Raw genomic sequence first — 25,012 nt, 5'->3', positions numbered from 1 at the left:
AAATGTTAGCAGCTGCAGATTGCCTAAAATGCTAAACTTCTCTTTGCAGAACTCCCTCTTTTTTCCTGACTAGAAAAAAAATCTAAATTTTCACAGCAAGATTTTGCATTCGGGTCTGCACGCACAGGTCTCTGCCCCTCTGCAGGACAGCGGCAGGATTGCCCACACGTATGAAGATCACTGTGTTTACACACAGACGTATGGTGTGCTGCTGCCTCGAGCACTTTGCATGCACCCGCTTGCAAACTGCTTGATAACTGCACCCACAGCTTTGCTCCAACCAGCAGGGATTTATTATGGCATAATTTCTGGGATCTTCTAGACAATGAGGCAAACCAAAACACAGCCCAAAAAAAGCCTGCCTTCCTTCTCTGTAAGGCCATTCTTCCACTATTTCCTCATTCCTGCCACCCCTGTTTCGCTCGACCAGCTTGACACAAAGCTTGCAAGTCCTCTGGGGCACGTCCTGGTGGGTGGCTGTATATCACTTAACGTGGTGTGAGCCTTAACCTGCCGTCAGGCTGCAGCAACAACAAAAGATGGGAATAAATCTTGACAAACGAGGCTGGATTTGTGGCATTTTTGTGAAACAATAGCAAGTTTGTCAGATTTGGCTCTGCTTTCATCCCAGAGGTGTTTCCCTGCAAGACCCCTTCAGAGAAGTGTCAGTCCTTCTCCCTCCTCAAAGCTCCTGCAGCCAGGTTAAGGAACTGCTCCAGCTTGGCAATTCCCAGCTCCCTTCACCTCAGCGTGCAGGCCCTGGCTGGCCAAGGACGTATTTTCTACTGTGTCCAACAGCCAAAACCTTATCACAGTCCATCTCCGTCTCCTCACAGGAATAGACCTAGCAGAGGAGTTAGCGTGGTCTGCTCGTGCTGGGGTGACAGCCAGCTCCTGTTTTGGATTAGAGGATGATGGTTTTCCTTCCCTCCCCATCCCTTATCAGGCATTTAAAAGAGAAGGATTCATGGGAAGGACAAAACACTAATTTTCGTGGCTTTTTATACCTCTTCTCCAAAATTGTTGTGTTTCTTTCCCCGCCTTTTGCTTCTGTCCCTGCTCCGGAGTTGTCTTTGCCTCCAGCCCTACAGCACAAAAGGTTTGCAGGCACCTTTAGGTGGTCGTGCTGGGGCACTAGTGGTGGGCTGTGTCTTTTTGCTGGGCTATCTTCACTCATTGCTGCCAGGCAGACTGACCCTGCAGATGTCTGCCTGCAAAGGATCTCAAGGTGTGCCTGTCACAAGCTTCCTTCATTGATGCTGTATGAATTTAAATATGTATTCAGAAAGAGCTCCAGAAACTGAGAGTAGAAAAAAAAAAAAAAAATTTTTTTGTTTTTTTTTGTTTTTTTTTTTTGAGGGGGAAGCACAAGGGAGAGCTCCAGGGCAAGCGTGCTGTGGAAAGTTTGCTTGTGATCTCCTCACCACGAGACCCAGGGATGATCTGTTATCACATGGACTGAGCACCCTGTTTTCTTTCTAAGAAACAAGCTGGTGTATTTAGGAGATTACATTAATTCTCGGGGTAATTTGCAAGTGCTGTGTTTATTCTCTGGACTTTAAGGTTTATTTGGAAAGGGTAAGGCTTATATCTTTGTTGGCGAAGCATACTGTGTATACATTATAATTATGCAATTAATGCCTTAATCTCTGGGATGAACTTTCCTGGCATAATGCAGTACAGTTATACAAAGGCTTCTCTTTAATCTCCGAGGAAGGATATTTTTTAAAAGAAAAATATGATTTCTCCTGCTATCTCTACCCAACCCATTTCATTCACAGATTCCTGCTAGGCTGACTGAAGCAGCTGTTAAATCCACTGAGGACGTAAAATCCAAATATAGATTCAAATCATGGTACCATTAATAAATGTATTCCTTTCATAACAGGTCTGTGGGGGTTCTGCTTCCATCCAGCTCTGTAAATCACTGAAGTAACTGAAATGTCCCCCTATAAATACTTTCAAAAGTCTGTTTTACACCACTCAGAGAGTCAATAATTTTCTAGTCCAACACTTGCCCCAAAAGCAGGGAGCAACAGCAAAGCCTATGAAAATATTGCCCTTCACTACCACTCCAGCAGTCTGTTCATAGGAAGCATGATGAGTAAGTTACCCTCACAACTGCATGCATTATTTACCTTTGTAGTCATCCATCACCACGAGTATAAAACCTACATGTAGTCATTCTCATGAGGAAATGCCGTTTGCCTCCTAAACGGGTTCTGACTAACTGGTTACTTTAATTAGGCACTGAGTTGTCTGAGCTGTGTGTTGTGCAAGTATTTTTTTCTCATAATCAAGCCCATTATGTGAAAAAGTCAACGTCAAGGAGTGCGAGAACACAGTTCATGTAAAAATCAATGCAACCTTTCACTAAAACATAAATCAGATCCACTCTGGCATATATGAAAATATTTGAGGAATGTTTAATGACATTTTTGCATTCTTGCACGTTTTCTCCTTTCAGCTGATTTTAGAAGCAGGAATAGGATAGGGAAAGCTCAGCTCACACCGGGAAATACCAGTGATCAAAACCACTAGCTTTCTCGTGATACTTTCACAACTCTCCAACTCATATACCTTCTGACAAGCACACGGACATTTCAAACAGTCAAAAAAAAACAACCTTTTGGATACTTATCTGACCTGAGGGTGAGCTGTTAACCTCTTTGAGGTTCCTCAAAAACTGTTTTCTAACTACTTTTCAAAATAAAAATGCCTAATACCACTTAGACCTTTTTCCCTTCAGATTATAATGTCATCAGTTAACGTAGTTCTTGCTATGTAGAAGAATTATTACCCCATTTTTCACCAAATTGTAGTTTTCACTCCTGCAAGCATGTCCTTTGAGCTTCTCATTCAAGCTGAAATTTCAATTGTTGAATTCACTCCTCCAAATAATTCTGCTAAAGGTTGATCTTTGGACTAAAATGAAAATGATGTGTCAGGGAAAAGAAAAATTCTTGCGTGTACTTATTTTGAATGATGAATTATGACTGACTGAGAATCAAAAGTCTGAGTGCTGGGGCAAACCACGCAGCAAGCAAGGGGAGAGGTGACCTGTGGAAAGCTGAATGGCATTAGTTTTCTAGGGCTGGAGTATGAGGATACTTAGGAAAAATAGGAATGACTGGGCTGGTAAAATGTGTGAGCATCCAGGACTCCCTGCATGGTGGAAGATTTTGTATCGATACTCATTTATAAGGCTAATTTGCTAGGACTGGTTGCAGAAATGGGAAGAAAGGCATGCAGTTTGCACCTTTGCTTTTTGGTGCTGGGAGGCTGAGCTGCAAACAGAGCACTTGTCAAGGGGAGGGAGCTGAGAGGTCACTGGGCAGGTAGAAAGGTATTTAAAATCAGATGGCTGTGAGGATAACAGCTGCTCCCCTGACTCTGCAAATATCAGACACAGTCCACTGCTATCAAAATCAAGTGGTGTTTGTTCTCTTAACTACAGAGCAGAAATAACATTTGCCCAGCAGTGAAGAACAGTTACTATGACTTTGGAGTCTCGAAAATTATCAGTGGGCTTGGAAATCATATAAACCTTATCTCCTTGTTTGTGTTTTTGAAAAACAGATAACTTTGCCCTCTGAAGGCTCTGCTATCTTTATTGGGCAGATGAAGTGGACAGGCTTGGTGCCTGCTCTTCTTCAGGCGCTTGCATTCCTGCTCCATGGAATTCCACTGGGATTTGGGCTGTTCCCACAACCTGGGACTGGCTCCCTGCAGAACTGCTGTCCCTGCGCCATGGGAGCAGATGGGGCCTCCAGTGGCCACCTTGGCTTATTACTTCTGTGCCACAAGAACCTTAAAGTATTTTAACTCGTTCCAGATTCTTTGAACTTTGGCCAAATTTCAGTGGTGAACCTGTGGCCTCCCTTTCTCCGATAGCAAACTATATGCTCTGCAGTAAGGCAGCTGTTGCTTCCAGATATTTAGCTACCTACAGCCTCCTTACAGAATGTAAAAATGTTGATAAGAAGTATTCAGCATGTGAAAGGTCCTCTCCTAGCATGAAGTTTTGTTCCTTTCTATAACAGAATGTATTCCAGCCTCAACCTTAAAATCCCAAGCACATTAGTGAACACATGGATTTAGCAATTTTCCCTAGCTGCAGGTCATCTGGAGATTCATTCTTGAAACAAGAGCTTTGCCCTGATCTCTGTCATCTGTGTACAGATAGCAGCCTCTTCCTGGCAGGGCCTGATCCTAGCTCTGAAGGGAGCTCGGGGCGCTGCTCCACCACTTGGCGTTGGAGGGCATCGCCTGCTGGTTGATCACTAGTTGCAGCTAAGGGAAGCAAGAAGGGCAGCAGCTGTCAGGTGATGTTGTCAGGAAAAGTTTTTTAGTGTACAAGGGCTCAAGGATGTGGCAAAGTGCCTGCAAGTAAAAGCCTGCCTGCCCCTGCTTGGTCTCGGAGTGGCGGTGCGGAGGGGCTGGTGGGGAGATCTTTCATATCTGGCTGGTCTGGATTGACTGAACCCGCAGCATGGAGCCCAGAAACATGGCAAGATGGGCTTCCAGAGCTGGAAAGCTGATTTTTCTACTCCCTGATGCTGGGAACATTTTGGAATGTGACAGTAGCTAAATGTAGAAAACAGATTAAATCTTTTTCCTTGAATATTTGCCCAGAATATAGTAACTGTCACACCTCTATGATAAACTAGCTTATATTCTGATTATTCTCTTGATGTGAAGAATCATAGGACAGAACCTTACGTGTATCCCTTGATATCTCACACTTCTATAGGATGAACTAGCTTCCCAGTAGAAAGCTGAAGGAAAATTAAAACCAACCCTCTGTGCAACTTGAGAGGTTCAGACCAAGGCAATGCACATTTCTGTGGCGTTACAACAGACACGATACCTTAGCATGATCCCGATGCCATACGCCCTACCCCTGCTACAACACTGGGAACGATAAGGAAAGCCCTGGTGAAGTTCCCAGCCTTGCTCCTGGAGAAGGATGCCTCCAGCCTGGCCTCCTCGCACCGAGCTTGGGGTGCTGAACCCACTGAAGTCAGCAGGAGGTTAACTCGGATCAGAGCTATTCCCCTGACCATGTATTACAGGCAGTTGGATTTTGTTTCAGTGATGAGCTTCAAGTACAGCCAAAAGCGAACAGAGGCACGTTGACCTCATAGCTGCGAATGCAGACTGAGCGTCCAAGACAATTAAAAGCATAAAACACGCGCCATCTCCAAATCCCTGGCAGATCAGTGCTAGAAGTTACCACTGCCCTGTCTGCCTGAGAAGACTTTAACGCTCTCTGCATAGGAGGTTGGAAGGCAGCCATCCCCAATGAATTACTTACAAGCTTTGACTAGAGTCAGAGTTGGAGATTTACACAAGCCTCGTAATCTAATAGTAGAGTTTACTTTATGAGAGTGCCACACCAAAGATAGTAAAATGCAATTTTAGCTAACAAATCTACATGCTTCCACAGAAAAGCTCCAGCCATCACGGAACATGTCAGCACTGCTGAGGGCCTCACACAGATTTATAGTTTTCAGTTTATGGTTGAAGAGTTATTGTTAACTCCATTGTTATAGGCTTACTGTAATTAAAAGCTCCAGTCACACTTATCATTTTAACCATAACTAATAAAACCCAACGCATTCTGAGATGTGATGTGTTTTCCTGTGCTGCTAAACATCTGAAACCTTTTCATGCTGGACTTTCGACCTACGTTAGGATAGATTTTGGAAGTAAATTGTCATTATTTTCCTGTAATTTGCTTGGATCCACAAAATTCCTTTCAGTTTTGCTTTACTGTAGTAAAACACATAGCAAGGCAATGCTTAGGAGTTTTCCCTTGTGCACGCAACAGGTGATCATAAGCAAAGTCCTGTACCTCCTTAAGAGCCACCTTTCAACTTTCTGTGTTTCTTGTTTCGTAACTTGCAAGTAAGAATGGTTATTTTTGTTGCAGAGGGATAGACCTTTGGTATTTTGTCATGTGAATAACGCTTTTTCTATTTTCTCTCAAAACTTCAAGAACACATACTTTTTTTTTTTTGGTCTTTCTACAGGTGGCTACAGATACAAATCCTACCTCAGATCATCTGAACTCATATTTTTGGAAACTTATTAAGGTGTATGGATGGGGCAGAGAACCTAGACAGGTGGAGAGGAAGATGTTAGCTATTTCCCAGCATTTTGCCAACTAGTCTCAGCAGCCTTGCAGTGAAGACGTACAGGATCCCACTTCTACTGACAGGGTTATGGATATCTGTCATCTAATTCTTCAAGGTTGATCTTAGTCTCAGATACCACTAACATACAGAGCTCCTAATACAAAGTGAGTATATTATGATGATATGAATATATATATTGCAAATGGTATTTATCGAGATATAATATCCACGATATATTATATCCTCTTGAAGAAACATAGATACTATAAAAATCTGAATATAACCATGGGGAAAGCACACAGAAAACTCACATGCATCAGAAACCAACTTTACTTCGACAGTTTGCACCTTGCAACTCGTTGCAGCAATTGGGACTATGGCTCTTTGTACTACAAAGAGTTTCCCTATGTTTGAGATCATACGATGGGTTAAGTATACAGAGGGAGGAAGTCAGAAAAACAACGTGCGTGATCTGGAATAGAGATTACTGAATGGAGGGGTGTGTATAGGACGGAGAATCAACATGCCTCTGAAAGCTTCGGGAGGCATAGTGCCCAAGTTTGAAACCCCTGCATTAAAAAAGCAGAGCAGAAACTTTGGGCGGGCGGCACACATTCGTTCATCCCTGACCGTACGTATGCAAGAAAGAGGCAAAACTGCACGCCAGGTGGGATGCACCTCGGCTGAAGTTCTCACCAGGTTTTTCCCCAGTAGTAACGCTTAACCTGCTACATTTGCAGGTTTTTCTTATTAGGTAGAGCAGCAGGGAGCATTACAACTTTATTAGCAGAATGCCCAGCTTCTACATCAAAGGACACCAAGTGCACACGCCCACATCCCATTGCAATTTTTAAAGCCTATCTACTGCAAACTTGTGCAGTCTGCATCAAAGATAAAAAAGAAAGAAAGAGAGAGATTTGAAAAAAAAAAATAATAAAAAGACTTACCAAAAATAACTGAAGTTCTCTAAAGTTGCCCTGAAGTTGAAATAGCCCAGAACACCAGTGCAGAGCCTGCCTTAAACTCTCTCTCTCTCTTTCCCACTCCCCCCTCTCTCTCCAGCAATTGGAAGGAGGGCTGTGCAGAAATTCAGCAAACAATTTTCCTTCTATGTCGACCGGGGCGTTCCTCCACGGGCAGAAAGGGGATGGCTAAGCCTGGGTGAGGCTTGTTGCTATCCCCAAGCCAAAGAGCGCTGTCGCAGATTACACAGCCCATGAAATCCAATCCCTTTCTCTACTCAGGCAACAGCTGTACAGCTTCAGCTGAGGCAGGAGCAGCGCATAGACCCTGGGCTTGTTCCTGATCGGGTTTTCCATGCTGGGGGAGGCAGAGGAATGGGGGTGCAGTGGTTTCTGCAGGCTCCGTGGCTTCTCCCTGCTCGGTGCCTACAGCCGCAGGCACGAGCGCATGCAGGGTGGAGGTACGGGGCAATTTCCTCATGACCGAAAGTATATGGGATGTGGGCGCCCGTGCAAAACAAACATCTCTTTTCCTGAAATTCATTCCCAGCCCTGCTTCAGGACATAAGCAGGCAATTAACATTATATGTATTAGTAAATCCTCGGGCAAGCATGCACACAGACAGGATGCAGTCTGTCACAACAGCATGGTTCAAACGGGTTTCAAGGCTGCTCAGGTGGCCTCTTTAAGTTCATTTTTTTTGGTGTCACTTTTTGCCAACAGTTTGATTCTTTGCAAAAAAGCCTGAACTCTGCACTGACAGACCTTGCACCACGTTAAGCACTGTGGTGGCTGGCAGCTTGGGGTGCTGATGTGCTTAGCACTGCCTTTGCAGCATGTCCTGATACCAAGACGAGGAGAAAGCTGCTTTTGGCTAAAACTCCCAGCCCCTCCTCTCACCTGTCGCTATTTCTCCACCCCCTGCAAAGAAAAGAAATTCATAGTACAGCCGATTCTTCCCTCCCTGAGGAATTCCTCTGGCCCTCTGATCCCTCTTCCCTGACGCTTCCAAAAATCACAGCAAGAGATCTCAGTCGGGGCTTCCTTGTTTCACAAAAATGTTTGCCCGCTTGTTTGCATGCTGTCAGACAGGTGAGAGGTGAGCGAGGGTGCAAAACACAAACAGCACACAAGCAGCCCTGGGAGTGCCCTGCAATTGCTCCGGCTGCTTTGCCAATGCACTGGAGCAGAACATGAGCAGGTAAAATCCAGGCCAGCCAAAGGGACCCCTGTGTCCAAACAACAGCCTCCCTTCATGGCACCGCAGATGTGCTGGGGATTTCTCTGCTATGGGCTCTGAGTATGTTTCAGGGTCTCAAATTCTGTGGATGCCCTATATTAGGACCTAACTTCAGAACGGGATCACCCTGTTTCTACAGCGGGCATGTGGAAATTTGGCAGTGAAATCTGAGGGCATGGCTCTGCTTCCATCCTGCATGTGTGCGTAACACAGGCACTTTGAAAAAGTGGGTCTAACAGAACCACAGCATTTGTATTAAAGCCAACTCTGGAATGAATTTTGTGCAAATAATGGACACTATTATATCTGATTATATATTAATTATATAAGTCACATATATACTGTAATTAATAAATACTACATATAATTATACCTAATTAGTATACACAATTTGTCTGCCTATGAATAGTGCCTTATAAAATGTGCATATCAATTACACAATTATATCATATACGAAGTATAATATGCAATATGCAATTGTATATAGTATATATAATCATGTATAATTAATACAAATATTATGTGAGGCACTGCCCAGTTCACTACCCATTACACAAACAGTTTCTTATGAAGGTGGCACCCACACCCATGACAGAGGACTGGAGGCCTCCTGAGCTGCAGTCGGCAGCAGGAAAGGCAGCAAACTGTGTCAGGTGAGGAATGGATCAAGGCATCTCCAATGCTTAGATCATTTTTTGGCTTGCTCTGCAGCTATCCCCATTTCTATTCTCAGTCCTTGGGACTACAACGAGGTCCAGCCTTTCTGAACCATCTTTCAACATCATCCTGACAAACAATATGTATTTTTAGAAACAGACGTGCAAAACAAGGAGCCCAGCCCAACACCACGGTTCCATGCAGAGACAGCCCGCTTGGATGCAGAAATCTGGCTGCCACCTCGAGAACCGGCGGTACAACCAGCAGCGCTCCAGCCAGGCACAGACCCTGTGTAATGGCAACAGTGTGCTCCGTCCTCAACCTATGCTTTATTTAAACCTTTGTTGAATATATTGATGGGTGTTGCTTCGATCTTTCCAGAATTTTTTAAAGCCCGCATGAGACAAACCCATGGCTAAGTTGAGGGAAGCCAACTATTTTTTCCGTAAATGTGGAAGAAGTTATTATGTTCTTTTTTAAGGTATTGGGAAATCTACGTTCATTGTCCCTGGGTTTCTTCCAGTTTTAGCTCAGAACTGAATGCATAAGCCCTGACATCTGAGCAGTGCCACGCTGCTATAACTCTGCTGAGTGCAGCTTATATAGGGGAGATGTACACCCACATAACTCAAAGCCTAAAATCTTCCCTCTTGCCAATCAATAGAGGATCCATTTGGTAGAGTTCTGTGACTATCAAAGTACTTTAATGCTATTTGCCTGACATGAATGCACAATACTCACTTAATTTATCTTTAAAAAAATCAGTAGGATAGCACAATGTTATCAAATCAATTACTTGTCTACTGAGCTATTAAAAAGACTACACCGAGATGGTTATTTCCAATTCTCCAAATGATTCCAGGACAACAGAGCTGAATAATTCAGCGGGCATACTCCAGGTAACTCTTCTTGTTTCCTATTCTTGACAGACATCTAAATATTAAGAAACTATCTGAGTTTGGTGAGGCAATACTGAAAGTTCCTCTCAGCTCTATTGCCTTGCCAGACAGTGGAATTATATCTTGCATTTCTCTGTTTCACCTCTCCCACCCTTTCCCAGCTCCCTGTATTACAACTTTGTTTTCTTTCCTCAGTTCAGAGGTAAGGCTGAGAGTACACAATGGAATGACACAAACTTGCTGTTATTATTGTTATTGACATCCTGACCTCTGAATAGACTGGTATTAGGCCTGTGCATAAGGGTGTGTTGCTTTTGTAATTGAGAAAAGAAAAAGAGGAAAAACAACTGGAATTTTATTCTGTTTTCTTTGGTGCAAAGAGAGGGAGATGAAATGTTTGCTGAGACTGCAGTAAAGCATGCTCTGAAACAAAAATTCATGTTCTTTATTGTGGAGGATGTAAGGGTGACCATTTCTATTATTTTTCCTTTTTTAACAATTATAAATATTTAGAGAGTTGGGGGAAAAGTCACAAACTTTCACCTGCAGATAAGACTGGGTCACAGAGATCAGTTACTGGAAGTGATCTTGTCAGCCCAACTCAGAAATGAGTTAAAAATTGTGGATCTCAGGCTTAAATAGAAATGGGCTGCCAGAAGGAAGAAGCATTGAAGAAGAAAAAAAAAGAAGGGAAAACCAAGCTCAGTATGAATGGAAGGTATAGAGGAGTAGATGGAAGTGAATATCAGACCAACCATAGGAGGCATGAATAGCCGGCTGTGGAGGGATCTGGCCACCAACTCTCAGATCAAGCCCAGAGGAAGATAATTATCACATCAGTCACCAATTTGCTGACATCTCCTATGCTTTGTCTCCCACAACTCTACATTTTGCTAAGACAAAGAAATTTATATATTTTATAATCTTGTAGTTTGAACTAAAAAGGAATGTTAGCCAGCCACACAGACTTCCTCTGAATTTCTTCTTTTCTGTGATACATAAGCTATTAATTTGATTGATTTGCTTCAACGCTTCTTTGCATAAAACTCATCCAGCTGCAGGTGGGCATATAACCTCAAAAACTGAAAGAGAGCCAGGTATGGAAATGAAGTTTCATCACTGCCTCTTTTAAGAAGCCTTAGAGCTGGACTCAAAGGCCTCATTCTGAAGCTGGTCAATTCAAACGAATCCGGCCTCCCCAAAAAAGTGAATGGGTGTCATTCACGTATCTTGTAACCTAACTGGATTCAGTCCTCCAAATAGGTTAGACCTGTGTTCTTTACACCCTTTTCATCTCAGAATTTGCTTAAAAGAGGCTTCAGAGTCTACCTGCTCTTGGTGGGCTCTACCAACACTACTTGCATGTTGCACTGACAACAAGCTGGAAACTTTACCATTTCTTGTAGTGATAGGTTTCTTCTTTGTGAAGATAAACAAATGTGAACTCCATAGTATCTAGTGAGGGAGAAGGAAAAGGAAGGAAAAGACAAACTCAGGCTAAAAGCCAAAAAAAAAAAAAAAAAAAAAAAAAAAGAAGAATTGTGCATTTTCAGAAAGTCAAATGTATTCTTCTGGGATTCCTAAATACATATTTTTTCACTTTAGTGGTTAATATTCTTGTTTATTAGAAAAAAAAGGAAAAAAAAAAGAAAAAAAAAAAGCTAAATAAAAATGCTAATCTGCAACCAGCATAAAAAAAAAAAAAAAAAAACAAACACTAACAACAAAGAAAGCATTATTTAGAAATGAAACAAAATGAGACGTTTCCAAGACCAATCCTTTCATGAACAGGAGGAGAAGAAAAAGGAAACCAATTCACTCTGGACTTCTTTTACTTTGTCCTGGGGCATATGCTTCATCTCCCTTTGTCCTCCAAATGAATTTCCACCAGCCTTGACAGTGCTGGCATTGACCTTGTGCAGCGAAAATAGCCTGGACAGAACGAACCAGAAAAAAGGAACCAGGCACACCAAAGGCCAATGCAGCCATGGACCTGGGGGAAAACTGCTATAATTAGCAAGGCCTGTGCAGGAACTGAAGAAAACCATAGTCCTGGTGGACTTGCTGCCTTCCTGCCCACATCAGCTGCGTATTTGCTCATACGGAGCAGAGCAGAGCCGTTGCCTGCAGAGGTCCTCGCCCAGCCTGGGCTGGTGGGTCACCCAACAGTCCATGTTCTCCTCTACAACAGGAGATCCATCTCCAGACTGCTTGCTGTGAAGGGTTTTAATTAAAGATTAATATTTACCCTGTATTCCCCCCAGCCATCTCATTCCCTCCTCTCCATTGTGTTCAATTCCCCTCTCAACCAGGGTTCAGAGCTGGCTGACCCTGGACCTTTATTATTTTACTATTTTGAAACTTGCAATATTGGCCAGAAGGCAGAACCAGGAGTGTCCCTGAAAAGTGAAAATTAGTGACAAACAGCTGACAACATGAGAACAAAAGCATATTTTTCAAGCTGGACAGATAGGTGTTATTACCCACAAATGACCTGATTGCACCAGGTGGCAATGCTCAAGAATCTGAAAAAGGAATTATTTGAAATGAATTATTTCTTTTCCTGCAATGTCATTAGACTGCCTTAAGCCCTTTTCTTTTATCACCAGCTTAAATCGGTCATTTTTCTTCAGTTCAGAGACTGGGGGGAAGAGGGACTAAAACCTGCCAAACTGTAAATGCAACATTAACAAGTTCTGTATTTTCAATTGACAATGTACTGAGTCAGGTATTTCTGAAGGGAAACGTACTAAAAAAATCTTTGTGGGATATTTGATGTATTCACTCAAGACACTTTTTTCTCTCAGATTGGAAGTTACAAGGAAGTTGCACTGGTGTTTCTAGATCTGGTGTAAGAAGCAGACTGATAAAAATAAAGTGTAAACATTTCATGAGATAGTTCACATGCTATTGGAAAAGCAAAATTTTCAGCTGTTGTAGCAAAACACAATTTGGTTGCTTCACTATGCTGTTTTTGGCTCCTTTCATTTTTACCAGGCATTCTATTGAAGGATATAAACTCGCTTTTTGTTGGAGCTTGTGCGGTCAGGGCTTATGACAAAGGCTTTTTGCAGCTGTGGAAATGATTCTAAGTGAATTCTCCCTTGTGCTTTTTTTTTCTTTTTTTTCTTTCTTTTTTTCTTTTTTTCCCTAAGCCTTAAAAAAGTGCTTAAACAAAACAAAACAAAAAAATCTTAAAATAAAAAAGAACTGGCAAATGATCTCACTGTGTGCCCTGGGGTTTCCATGGCATTTAGCAAGCAACCACGGATGAGTACATTTGCTGAAGTGGAGCAGATAAAGCAGTAACTGGGAGTGGGACTAGAACAATCCCCTCCCTGGCTGGGGGCTCCCTGTGAAGCATGCCCTGGGTGCTGGAAGGATGAAAATGTCCTCTGGGGCCTTGTGGTGCCCCTTTCATCTTGCTTGGAAAGAGCTGTGTGTGGGGTGGCACGTTTCTTCCAGTTAATTCTTTCTCAGATTGTTTTAACCCCGGTGCCTGCACAGATGCTGCCTCTTAAATTACTTGTGCCCAATGTCATGCCCTGATCTGTGGATATGAGCTGAGGACATGGTCCTGAGGATGCCCAGGTGAATGGCAAAAACAAGGGAAACTCCCTCAAACTGCCCAGCGCCAACTCCCTTCGTCTTAATTACACAAACTGTCCACTTCCAGGCCATTTTGCCCCACTGCTGCCGGTGTTAAATGAGGGTTTAATGGACACAGGGGTGTGCGGTGTGCCAGTGGCTGGTACCAGCCTCCATGGAAAATGAGGGTCAGCACTGCCGCGATGCCATGCCGCGGTGTGTGTCGTTGGCTGCGGCACAGGAGGGACTCGGCGGTGACAATGGGGACACTGTTCGTGGTCAGAGGCTGGCAGTGTGGCAGGATTTACTTCTCAGTGAAGTGAGCCGCTTAGCTGGTATCAAGTGTCTGTTTGTTAAGTCGAGTGATGGGGCAGATCCAAGCATTAGAGGGCTTTGTTTCAAATAAACCACTCACTGCGCTGTGCTGGCTTACGCTGCGTAAACAACATCCACGGGAGATGGAAATTCATTTGGCTAATTCATTGTGAGGCTACGAGGTCTCCTGCTTTCTTACAGAGATGAAGATGATTTTCCAAAAAGCAGAAAAATCACCTCGAAGCCCTACATCCCACCGTACACGGGTCTTGGGAAGGACCACAGAATTTCTACCACTTCCAGTAACATCCCTGGTGGAGACAGAATTCCCTCATAGGGGGGAAAGGCGGAAGGGTAAATAAAATCAGGTAACTTGCAAACTTATCTGACACCAGTAGTTCAGCTTTTTCAGCTTTCTGGTGCCCCAGAAGGGAAACCTGTGGGATGTGGCAGCCAGGAGGGCACAAGGACAGGCTGCTGGTTCCCTGTTGGCTTCACCCTCTGTGCAAGGTTGCAGTCAACTCTTTGGCCATTGAGAGCATCCAGTTCCTCCTAGCATCTTGGTGCTTTTTAGCTCTGGGCCTTTCCATTCCACATTCACTGTCACTGAAGCTGTTGAAGGGTTCCCCTCTGAAAGGCATCCTCCTCCCCAGGGCTATACGCTACATAAAGCAGCCCTGGTACTGCTGACGTGCTGCAAAAGCCTTTCCCACCACAGCGCTGGTGCCTTTGAGTTCAGCTGCCAAGCGCTTGCTTGAACGAACAAACCTTATGTGCAATAATTAATTCCCCCTAATTTGATAACGATGCTAATGGCAAACAAAGTTACAGTTCAGTCCTGCACAGCACGCAGGGCTGTGTTGGCTCTGGCTGCATTTGTCCCTAGGTAGGAATTGCTGAAATGAGAGTAAATAACTCATCGTGTTTTAGAAGTGTTATATATATATATATATATATATATTACGGACATTCAGCCACAGAAGTGCTCTCATTTTCTGGTGCAAACAGAGTGAACACGGACTAAGAAGAAAGGCTACAAAGCCTGCAATGGCCCAGAGGTGGGAAGAGGAGAAGAGCACTTTCTCCAGGAGTGTGGCAAACCAGGTACTGTCAGCAATGAGTCGGATCCCTTCCACCAGCTGCCATCCCACAAGAGTACTTATCTTTCTGGTATTTCTTTACTTGTGAAGATTTTTTTATTATTATTTCTAAGTATTTGGGGAGTAGGAGGATAATTGAATTTCGATGATTTTTCCAAAATGTTCATTAAAATATATGGAAAACCAAATCAAAAAGTACCAATAGTTTATCTTTTTCTATATATTTTTTCTTCAAATTGTTATTGATCTAAAATTATTTTATTAATTAAAAGAATGCCAAGAGGTACCTAGGTTGGCCAGTGAAAAAGCAGAACAGCAAAAAAGAAGGGAAAGGTGATGTTGCTTTGCTTTTTTCTACATCGTGTTGAGTCAGTTTAATTACATGGCTGCTTTGTTTAAACACCTTTCTTTAAAATGTGAAAAAGTTTCCTTTTTTTTTTTTTAATTTAAAATGAGTACTTCTGTGCATAAATGGGCGAGACAGAAATTATTGGGGGATTATTTTTTTTTAAATTTATTTTTCAGCCACTGCCAGGTTCTTGCTCAAGGAATTAAAACAGGTGCCTGTGGCCCTGCTGGCAGCTGCAGCATCCTGCATGGAGCAGCCCCGCATGCTCCCTGGCTGGGTGTGTGAGCAGTGGGGGTGACTCAGGCAACAAGAAGCTGTTCCCACTTCATGCTACATCAACACAATTCATCCTCTGCTGACAGCATCCTGTGTATGGAGAGGTTCGGTTAAGCGGCACTCACCCTATAGATTTCCAAGCTCAAGATCCTGGTTTCAGGAAACTATTGTTTTCCAAATATTCCGCAAATGCACAACAGAGGAAGGTGTGTGATAAGGAAACAGAAGGGCAGAACTGTAATTAGCATCTGTCCTGTGCTTCAGTCTGATCTGTCACTCCTTAATGAAGGTCTTTGGGTGCATGGAGAGAGGCACGTCAGCCTTCAAGCAGCATCCACACAAGATAAGGATGCTGAATGTGCCTGTATCCAGCACAGGTCCCTCAGGCAAAGCAGCGGGGGCTCAGTCCCCAGGGCTGCCTGTGAACAAAGCACGGCTGCACACCACGGGTGCAGCAGGGGCATCCTCAGCCCCTCACGCAGCACAACAGAGCTCAGTGACGCTGCCTTATTTATTTGGATCCGACGAAAGTTTACCCAGGCATTTACTTACAGCAATAGAAGGGCTCGGCGCCTGGTGATAAACTGCTGCCTGAAGCCCATTTCCATCTGTAATTGTTAGCACAGCTGATGATTGTCCCTCGGTTCACGAAATCACCCGTTATTCTGGGCTCTGCTTCATGACTCAGCTCCTGAGAGCTATTTCGAGTGGCAGAGGGGACAAGCTGCCAGGCTGGCATCCCCTTCTGCTGGCTGGGTGGAAATAGGATGTGGCTTCGCACGACACGGTGTTTTATCTGCCCTGACAAAAGAAGTGTGTTCCTGCTCTGCGAGCCGTCTGAAGGGATTACGCTGACTGAAGCCATAATCGTATGCTCTGATATTGTTAATGTATCATAAATGGTCCATTATTCATCCGCATGAGGAAAGCCAGAGGAATGGAAAATTAAAATGCGAAACTAGTGAGCACAAAAAAACGAGTGAGTGATTCATGCTGTGTGGAAAATGGGCCTCACTGGGTGTAGGTCGGTGGTGCTGTTGAAGTAAGTCCTGCATCAGGGGCTAATAATTTAGCTCATTCACAGCAACATTTGTCTCCCTCTCAGTCCTGAAAAATGCACGAGTAAAAACAGCACACAGAGCCTCCGTGAGACTTGGTCCTCCTGCTCTGTTCCCTCGTGCCCTTCAGCCCTCCCTGATGGCAGAGGGATCTTCTCCCCAGAAGCCTCTGGAGGCAATGGGAAGTCAACTACCTGAAAATTCAGAACTGGCAAGGATTGAAGGAGTGAAACATCCCGAATGCCCAATTAGCCAGCTTTATTATCATATCATGTGTGGTCTCTGTGAAAATCTAGCCACATCTTGCAAGCTCAGAGACCATCAAAAAGATGCTGCATGTGTACGCTCTATAATCAGGTTATTAGAAACCCATGAGGAGGTTCCTAATGTGAGTCACGCTATCCAGGAAGATAGGAGACAGAGCAGTCAATTCACTGTTAAACAGGAGCAGGAGCCCAGTGCAAAATCAGCAAATCCAGGCAACTGTGGATAGGGCAGACAAGTTTGAACAGTGTTTTATTTACAGTCTCACAAATGCCTAAAAATCGGCAGAGCTGCAGATTTAACTCTACACTGATTTGAAGGAAGGAGGTGCCACTGACAGCTTCGAAGATTTATTTGCACTTTGTTGTACCCACCCAACTTTTCTGTAAACTTGGAGGGAGGGGGGCCAAGGGCTGTGAGATGGAGGAGCAACAGCATGGTTGAAATTGTCTTGGGCAACTGCGTGGAAGAGAAGCCTTCAGGAGATCTTACAAGGCAGCTTGGAAAAGAGATTAGATTCAGGTACAGCGTTAATCTCTCTTTTTTTTTAGTTTACATTTTTTTTAATCCAGGGGAGCTTTTGACTTCTAGCGACAGAACAAGTTACAGCAGAGCAGCACTGCAGAACAGCCCTTGGGGTGTCTACAAAGCAGAACAGGTTTGGGAATCTGCAGCATAGGCCCACTGTCATCACCCAGTGATATGCAAAAAGGGAAAAGTCACCCTGCCAGAAGTTACCTAGAGCCTTAACAGCCAAACAATCCATGAATTGTAAGAAACAGACATTTTATAAAAACCAAACTGACCAGGCAACAGGCAGAGCAGGAAGAGTAGTGATGGTAACACTGCTGGAGTGCGTGCATCCTGATAACAGCACCGTGATACACAGCAGTCTGATGCAGCCTTTCCTTCCCAGCCACTGTAAGATTCCCTTACCTATCTTCCTTAGTGCAATGGTCCTGTTTCTTTTTTCTCTCTTTTTTTTTTTTTCCCATTTAAAAATTCTCTGATTCTGGCCAGAACATGTCCCTGCAAACACCCATCTCCTGGGGCAGAATGGGTTGGCAGCAAGTCAGCCCCTGCTTGGGAACAATCCTGCAGATTGCAGAGCTGGAGAGAGGAGACAGTGGACAAAAGCCATGGCAGACATCACTGCAATAGCTGCTGGAGAGATGAGGTGAAGATACAGGTGGGACCTAGATAAGGATTGGCTGAGAAGAGAACATCTTCACCTGGATTGAATGAGGAGCAAGGTGGAAACCTCCTGAGCCCTTGGAGTGCAGAAGAAGCTGGAATTTATTGTGTGGAGCAAGTAGGGAAGAAGTCGAGGAGAGCTGGGTCTCTTGGGAATTAATCCTCCTAGGTGTATGGCTAAGATTTGCCCCTCATGCATTTTCTGCCTGCCACACTGACATTTTCACAAATTGTCTAGTGCACAACTTCCTGGGGAAGAGCCTGGATGAAGATTTTGAACATGTATTAATAGTAAGTATAGAAATTGGTCTGTAAAATCTCACATGGTCAAACAACGCAATTGCAGTTTTGACCATGAGTGCTCATAGCACAAATTAAGACAGACCAAAGTAGAGAGGAGCCACAGCTGGAGCTATCAAAACTAGTGTTATTTCCCTGGAAAGCGTGGAAATCTCTGGCTGCTCATCAAAGCTGCTCAGCAAATAATTTTCAGCCATGGGAGCTTTCAGCTTTTAGGTGGCACTCTGCCAGTAGAAAGCAAGGTGGTGCACATCAAAAATATAGTTAATTTTGACTGCACCTGTTGACCCTGACCCTGTGGCAGATGGAACATGTCATGCATTTCATAATGCGTAAATAGTGTGTGACTCCAGGCTGCAGGACTGTCCATAGCATGATCCACTGAAAGTCCACCTCTTCTCCTGTACCTACACATCTGACAAGGCAGATGGAAGCTGGTTTTGAACCCTTTTCTCCTTTCTGGGGATCCCACAGCCTTTGTATCCTTTTATCTTTAGTTTAAATCAGCATTGTTTCAATTTAACTCGAGAATAGAGATGTCCCCCAGGTTTAGGCTCACACGTGAAGTATAAAGCTCTGCTCATCAGTGATCACAAGCAGTGAAGGACGGAGTGCAGCTATCAGGAATGAGGTTGCACTTACAAGTCTTATTTGCACTTACAAGTTTATACACCAAGTCACGCCTTTCCTGTAACCTGCAGGCTGTGCGAGCTGTGTGTGCTCCAAGGCTGGAGGGTGTCAGGCTGTGTGCTGAGAGCCAGCGTGGGCAGATGCCTGGATTAGGGCTTTTCCATGGTCCTTTGAAGTACCCATACATGACGAGCAGCACAAACTACTGGTGAATTGACACCCTCAAGCAAGGACAGACTTTTATTCTGAAAAAAACTACTTAAATCCAATCTGCTGCTGTGTAATGTATATGCCAGAGGGACAAAATATGGTGTAAAATAAGATCTCAGCGAGCTGCGATCCAGCTTACATATTTGGCCTGCTTAATCCAAGGATGAAAATAATTACACAGTCAGTCTAAGCAATCCCAGAAGGATCTGAGCATATGAAATATGGTCATCGTGATGAGCGGAAGGAAGGGAGAGCTACACCAGTTTCAGTTCCCCTTGGCTTCCTTCTACTCGTGTGTGAATTTGGCCCAGAAAACTGTCTGGCATTGGGGCTGGTGATCATTCATCCCTTCTATTTGCACAAGAATGTGGGAAGGGCTTAGAAAAAGCTCCTCTTCTCCCATCTGGGGGCCTGGGTGGGTGCCAGTTAAGATTCATAACCATTTCAAGAAGCTCCTTGCCACTCTCTATTTTGCAGGCGCTTGTGAAGAAAGCAAACATACATGCCACAGCAGCACGTAGGTTGCTCTGTCAGGATGGGGGGGGATCCGACTTTCTGCCGTTTGTCATAACAGCAGTGGCAGGAGAAGGAAAATAAACCCAGCTTATCATCCTAGCACGCATCCAGCCCCGGCAGCTGGGGGAAACGAAAGCGAAGAGATGTAAGGCACAGGTGGAAGCGCTGGATGCAGCGTGTGCTCGGAGGAGCAAGGAGGTCACTGGAGCCCTGTGTGATGGTGAGGAGAAAAGCCAGCGCCTACCTGGGTGCCACGGGCAGCTCTCCGTCCCCGTCTCCCCGCTGACAGCCGTCCCCGCCGTGATGAATGAGGTGCTTCGGGTCATTCATGGGCCCCGGTCCCCGGGGTGGGGCGGATTTGGCCCCAAACCCCGCCTCGCATCATGTGAGCCGCTCGTGGCCAGGGCTTCCCAAAGCCAACTCCCTTTGCCCGCGTTCCTGCAAGCCTTCGTGAGCTTCTCCGCATGCCGGGCGGCAAACAGCAGCCAGCCCGCCTTGCCTTTGAGCCCTCGCCAGGGCTTTGTTTGTTTTCTCTTCTGTTCAAAACATTCCTTGTGTCTCCCTGCCTCGCTTAATTAGCTCCAATGCTCAGCTTCTCCTGTTTTTAAGCAGTGCCTAAACAACAGCCGGCCAGATGTAGGGAGGCTTCTGTACGGCTGTGCTGGACAGGGAAGGTGCCACTCTGCCTGTCCCCACTGAGGGTGACGGGTTCATCCCCACAGCGATGAACCTGAAAGCAGCAGTAGGGAAGATGTGGTGGTTTGGGGTTAACGACCAGAGTAGGGCTGGTGCCTCGGTCTTGCAGTGCCCTGCAGCCCACACTACCACATTTTTGTTCTCTGAATTGAGGAAACTTCTTAACCACACCTGCAATTGAAGGAGGGGTGGCAAGGGCACAAAGGGAGGATGACACTGCAGATGAGGGAATGCCTCCAAGGGGTCCTCAGCAGCCAGGAAGGGTGGGAAGCCTGAGAAAGAGGCATATGGGGAACGGGAGGAACCCCCCTGGGACGGCTGGGAAGGAGAGGTGAGGAGAAAGACAGAAAGGTCGTGCACAAGCAGGTAGGTCAGAAAGAAAAGTGGCCTTGGATATTTGGAGCAGTCCCATCAGATGGACCTCCAAGATGTGTTTTAGAGGTTTGAGTGAGCTGGACTATTCTCATATCCCCATCACTTGCTTATCTTTACCTATCACAGTGCAGTCTGTCCGGGGGTTAAAACTGCAGTTTTCGACCATGTGGCAGGCTGTTGTAATCCATCTCTATTACATAACCCAGCAAATATTCTGCTAAAGTTCAGTTATATTGCAGGGCTGGTGATGGCGAGGATCAGATTCTCCTTTACAACTTCTTCCCCTTTGGAAATCAGGGCAGTGACACACAAGTGACAGCTTTTCCTCTGCTCGCCAAGTCCAGTGAGCAGGCAAAGGCGCCGTGTTCACCCTCCCACCGGGCATGTTCTGCTCATCGAGGAGCAGGTTGGCATTTATCCTTCCTCTACTCACTCCCGCTTTGGGACAGGGCAGGGATTAGAGTGTATGAGACAAGCACGGCACAGGTCGAACAAAGAAATGGGAACAGTGTAGAGGGGAGGTGAGTTATCCTTAGGCTGAGTTAGGAGGAGTCCAGCTGCTCTTGTGCTGTTTCAGTAAGGTCACTCTGGAGTAAGAGCGGACACAAGGAGGAAGGGAGGATGACAAGAAAAATCCTGTTATTTAGCTTCCTCCTGAGATGTTTTATAGGTTGCTTGACATATAATTTCATGATTTTTCATGGAAAAGCTTTTCTAGGATGTTTTTGTCCTCCTCCCTTTAATGCTACTGCTGCCTTTGTGGTGATGCGGGACCTGTGCAGCACTCCAAGTCTCATATTTTTTCCTGCTCCTCCTCATCTGTGTAGGGACTGGAGCCCAACCCTGCTTCTTTCTTCTCATTAGGATTCCTGGCCTTTCTCTGTAATACAGACAGCAGCTGCTGAAGGCTCAGAAACTCTGAACGTTGATCCAGATCCCCAATTGCTCTGTATTTTAGAACAGCTTGGGTTCCAGCTCCTTCACACTTGGCTGCTCAGTCTCACCTTCTTCACCTTTTTCCATACATCCTGTTCTGGTCCTTTTTGTTTTCCTAATCATTGCTTTATTCTAAATGTACTAAGGCTTTTTGTGGCCCAACTACCTCTTCCAGTTATGCTAGCGTGAATCTGGAGTAAATCTGCAGGTGTAATTGGGATTGTAAGATAGGAGATGAGTATACATTCCAGCAGCTGGAGCCAAAACCAATGCCACCACCGTCAGCATCTTTCTTGCTGTTGTTCCTAATATCAAAGAGAGTCTGTAGCCTGGGAATGATGATATGAATCATCAGACTTGCACAACGTCCCTACTTCTACCATCTCCAGATACTTTACAGCCATTAATTAAATATAGGAGCCCAATAAAGAGGAGGGTATTCATTTTCAGGGTGAGGCACTAAGAAGGCAGCAATGTTCTCAAAGGCACATATCAAGGGTCCAGCCTTGCTTTGTGGTGAATTCCCCCATCGATTATATTAACTCACAGTCAGCAATAGGAGTCAGCAGAACAGTCCCCGTAACTTGTCTCTGTGCTGCCAGAACATTGATCCCCTGGGAAAATGGGTTCCACAGAAATGCTAAATTTTCTCTATGTAATACAGAAAAAAAAAGATAAGCTGTATTGAATTTTGGGTCATTAGAAGAATCTTTTCTTGTTATTATGTTAAATAGTGGCAGTAGAGACCTTTACGAAACAGAAACTCTACTCTCAAAAGAGAATTTCTGGGGCAAACCACCTCATGTAGTAGCATTGGCTTCACTGAGGGCTCTCACATTTCCTCTCCCAAGTAGTGGCAGCAAAATTTGCAATATCCCAAGAGTGCAGAGTGGTTTCACCCCTTTCATGCTAGTGCTGAGTCTCAATGGGAGTTCCTGACGTTGATCATCAGTCCAATATGAGTGCTGCTTCTGTGTGACCAGACTTTGAAAACAAACGTGTAGGGAACCTGGCCTGTTCTGTATTCATGCACATCCACAGCACGTCTTCTGCAGGACGTTAAGGCATGCTGCTTCGTGCTGCATGTCACGAACTTTAAAAAAAGAATAGAGAATGAGTTTGGAGAAAAATCCTAGGTTATACAGTGCATCTACCTTCTGTGCCCTATGAAAATGGTGAAGCATATAAGGCTGTTCTTTTTATTTCTTTTTGGTGCCTAGGTGGGCTCTCACAGTGAACTCATCCAGTGGGCCATCCCACCTGTGCATTTCGTAAGAAAAATTCCATGTTGAGGTGAGATGGAAAGCTCTGTGGTGGTGAAGGGGAGGTGAAGCAGTTTTGTGTCTTTTCTTTTACGTATTCTATGAGTGCAGCATTGAGCACATGCTATAATTTACAATGACCTTGCCAGCATAAATTTACTAATATTTCACCCACAATAATTTTACCAACTGGACACTTTTTTTTTTTTTTTTTTTTTTTTTTTTTTTTCCAGCCTGTTCTGGCAGAGGAACTCACACAGATAGAAATCTGATGGTGCAATTGTACTAAAGAAAACCCTGCAAGCACAGCCAGGACTAATTACTCTAACCTCAGACCTGGCTGCTGTCCACACGACGAGGCTCTGTGCCGGCACATGGACTAGCAGAGTTTGTAGAGGAACAAACTGATGGAGAAACAGGAATGAAAGGCTACACTTGTGCAACCTTTATGGCCCCAAAAATACTTCAACATACAATGAAGATGTTATGCCAGTAAGTTTTGGTCCGTAGATGCTACTACTTAGTAAGCCCATAGGGTTAAGCCTAGAAAAATTAGGATCTTGAAGGCATTTTAAAATTCATCTGTATCTTGTAACCAAGAAAAGTTATGTAATTGCCTGTGCTGATGTAAAGACGTGGATGTAGCCTTGAGACATGGCTATTCCTTTGGTATTTGACAGATTGGTGGTGATCGTTTTCCAGAATGAATAGACTCCAGAGTGGGTTGAACAGGGTGGAGGAAGCTCCCTTGTAAGGGGGAACAGTTCCAGGTGCCTTTTCTGTGGCAGCAACACTGAGAGCTCCCCCCTCCTCTGCCCCTCCTCAACACCACCTCATCCCCAAAGGTGTGCACTATGTGGGAGCAGGGTGAAAATAGCCCTCTGGCAACCTCACTGCCAGCCAAAATCCCATGGGGATACCACATCACTAAATATCACAGCCCCGAGCATCCCAGGGATTCAGGCTACCAGAGGTGACTGTGGTGGGGATGGGGTGTTGATGGGGACAATGGGACACGGTATCCAGGCTTCTTCTGCAGCCACTCCTTTGTATGGACAAGCGCATCCCGGCTGTTTGTTGGCTGTTTGTCTTGGCAGTGAGTCCTCACATCGAACCGAGGGTGTCATTTATCCTCAGCATCAACAGCCCCCACCAGAGCAAGCAGCAAGAGCTGGCAGGGGGCTTCCTCTGGCCTTTGCTTCACATTCCTCCACCTCTCACACAATAACAAGGGTCCTGCAGAAGAGACCTCTGCCAATCCTCTGCCTCTTCCTTGTAGTTTTGAAATGCACCAGTCAAGAAAAATCGTGTTTTTCAGCCGGTTTTGGTTTGCTCCCAGGGCATGTCCGTTCCTCTCGTGAATCAGAAGCGGTGGCAAACACAACGTGCTGTGCCTCTATCGGGTACATACCATCCCCATTCCTCGCTGTTCAATGGAGAACAGCAGCACGGTTTATTGCCCTGTGGATGGACAAAGAGAGCCTTGTTCCCTGTGAGACTCTGTCATGCTGATGTTTCTTTTCCACTTGGCGCTTCTGTGTCACCAAAAGAGCCGGTGCGCACCCATTGGACATAGAAGTGCGAATTTAATAACCAGAAATAAAAACTCGTGAGATGGCTCTAGGGAGGGAGAACAGAGAGAAGCCAGAGGGATGCAATTTACTGCGCCTGATTCACCGTGCTGGCAGGGAGCTCTCCACCAGAGCCAAGTGAATCAGATCCTCTTTCAGCCTCTGCTGGCACCGCAGTTATTTTGGTGTCACCATGGATAGAAGGAGCTTACATTTGGGAAGCTTTTTTAGACAGACAGTGTGTTTAGACACTCTGACGTGTGCCCTGAAACTGAAATGGCCTGAGTCATTCTAACATTACACTGGTGAAATAAGTGAAAAAATAGGGAAAATCAATTAGGGTGGGATGTCAGGTCAGAGCCTCTCCTGAGAGCCAGGGAGGTTGCTCCTTGCCCACGTTGGGAGCCTGGCTCCTGCAGGTGTTGTTTATCTCTCTCATTTAATGGGGCTGGAGTAGACGCTGTTGCAGCTCG

General features: G+C 44.9%; 1 protein-coding gene and 1 long non-coding RNA gene across 3 annotated transcripts in view; one reads left to right on the top strand and one right to left on the bottom strand.

The window, feature by feature from the left end:
• AHNAK2 (AHNAK nucleoprotein 2) overlaps window positions 1–20,040 on the bottom strand; it is a 65,092-nt gene extending 45,052 nt beyond the window's left edge. Inside the window, exon 1 of one of the 2 annotated variants that reach the window (XM_072038223.1) lies at window positions 19,944–20,040. In XM_072038223.1, coding sequence (XP_071894324.1) covers window positions 19,944–20,025 — 82 coding nt within the window. In that variant the 5' untranslated portion in view covers window positions 20,026–20,040. Of the gene's footprint in view, window positions 1–7,087; window positions 7,399–19,943 lie in introns of those variants that run through there. The other variant, XM_038180470.2, reaches the window with a different exon arrangement.
• Window positions 20,041–22,875: 2,835 nt separating this feature from the next.
• LOC106018960 (uncharacterized) lies at window positions 22,876–23,619 on the top strand. Its single transcript, XR_001193397.5, has 2 exons — window positions 22,876–22,999; window positions 23,202–23,619. It is a non-coding gene; the product is annotated as an uncharacterized lncRNA (long non-coding RNA).
• The last annotated feature ends 1,393 nt before the right edge of the window (window positions 23,620–25,012 follow it).

Source organism: Anas platyrhynchos, chromosome 5 (assembly GCF_047663525.1).
Source record: "Anas platyrhynchos isolate ZD024472 breed Pekin duck chromosome 5, IASCAAS_PekinDuck_T2T, whole genome shotgun sequence".
NCBI classification, from domain to species: Eukaryota; Metazoa; Chordata; class Aves; order Anseriformes; family Anatidae; genus Anas; species Anas platyrhynchos.
Note: the sequence above shows the minus strand (reverse complement) of the source record. Positions and strands in the feature narration are given on the sequence as shown.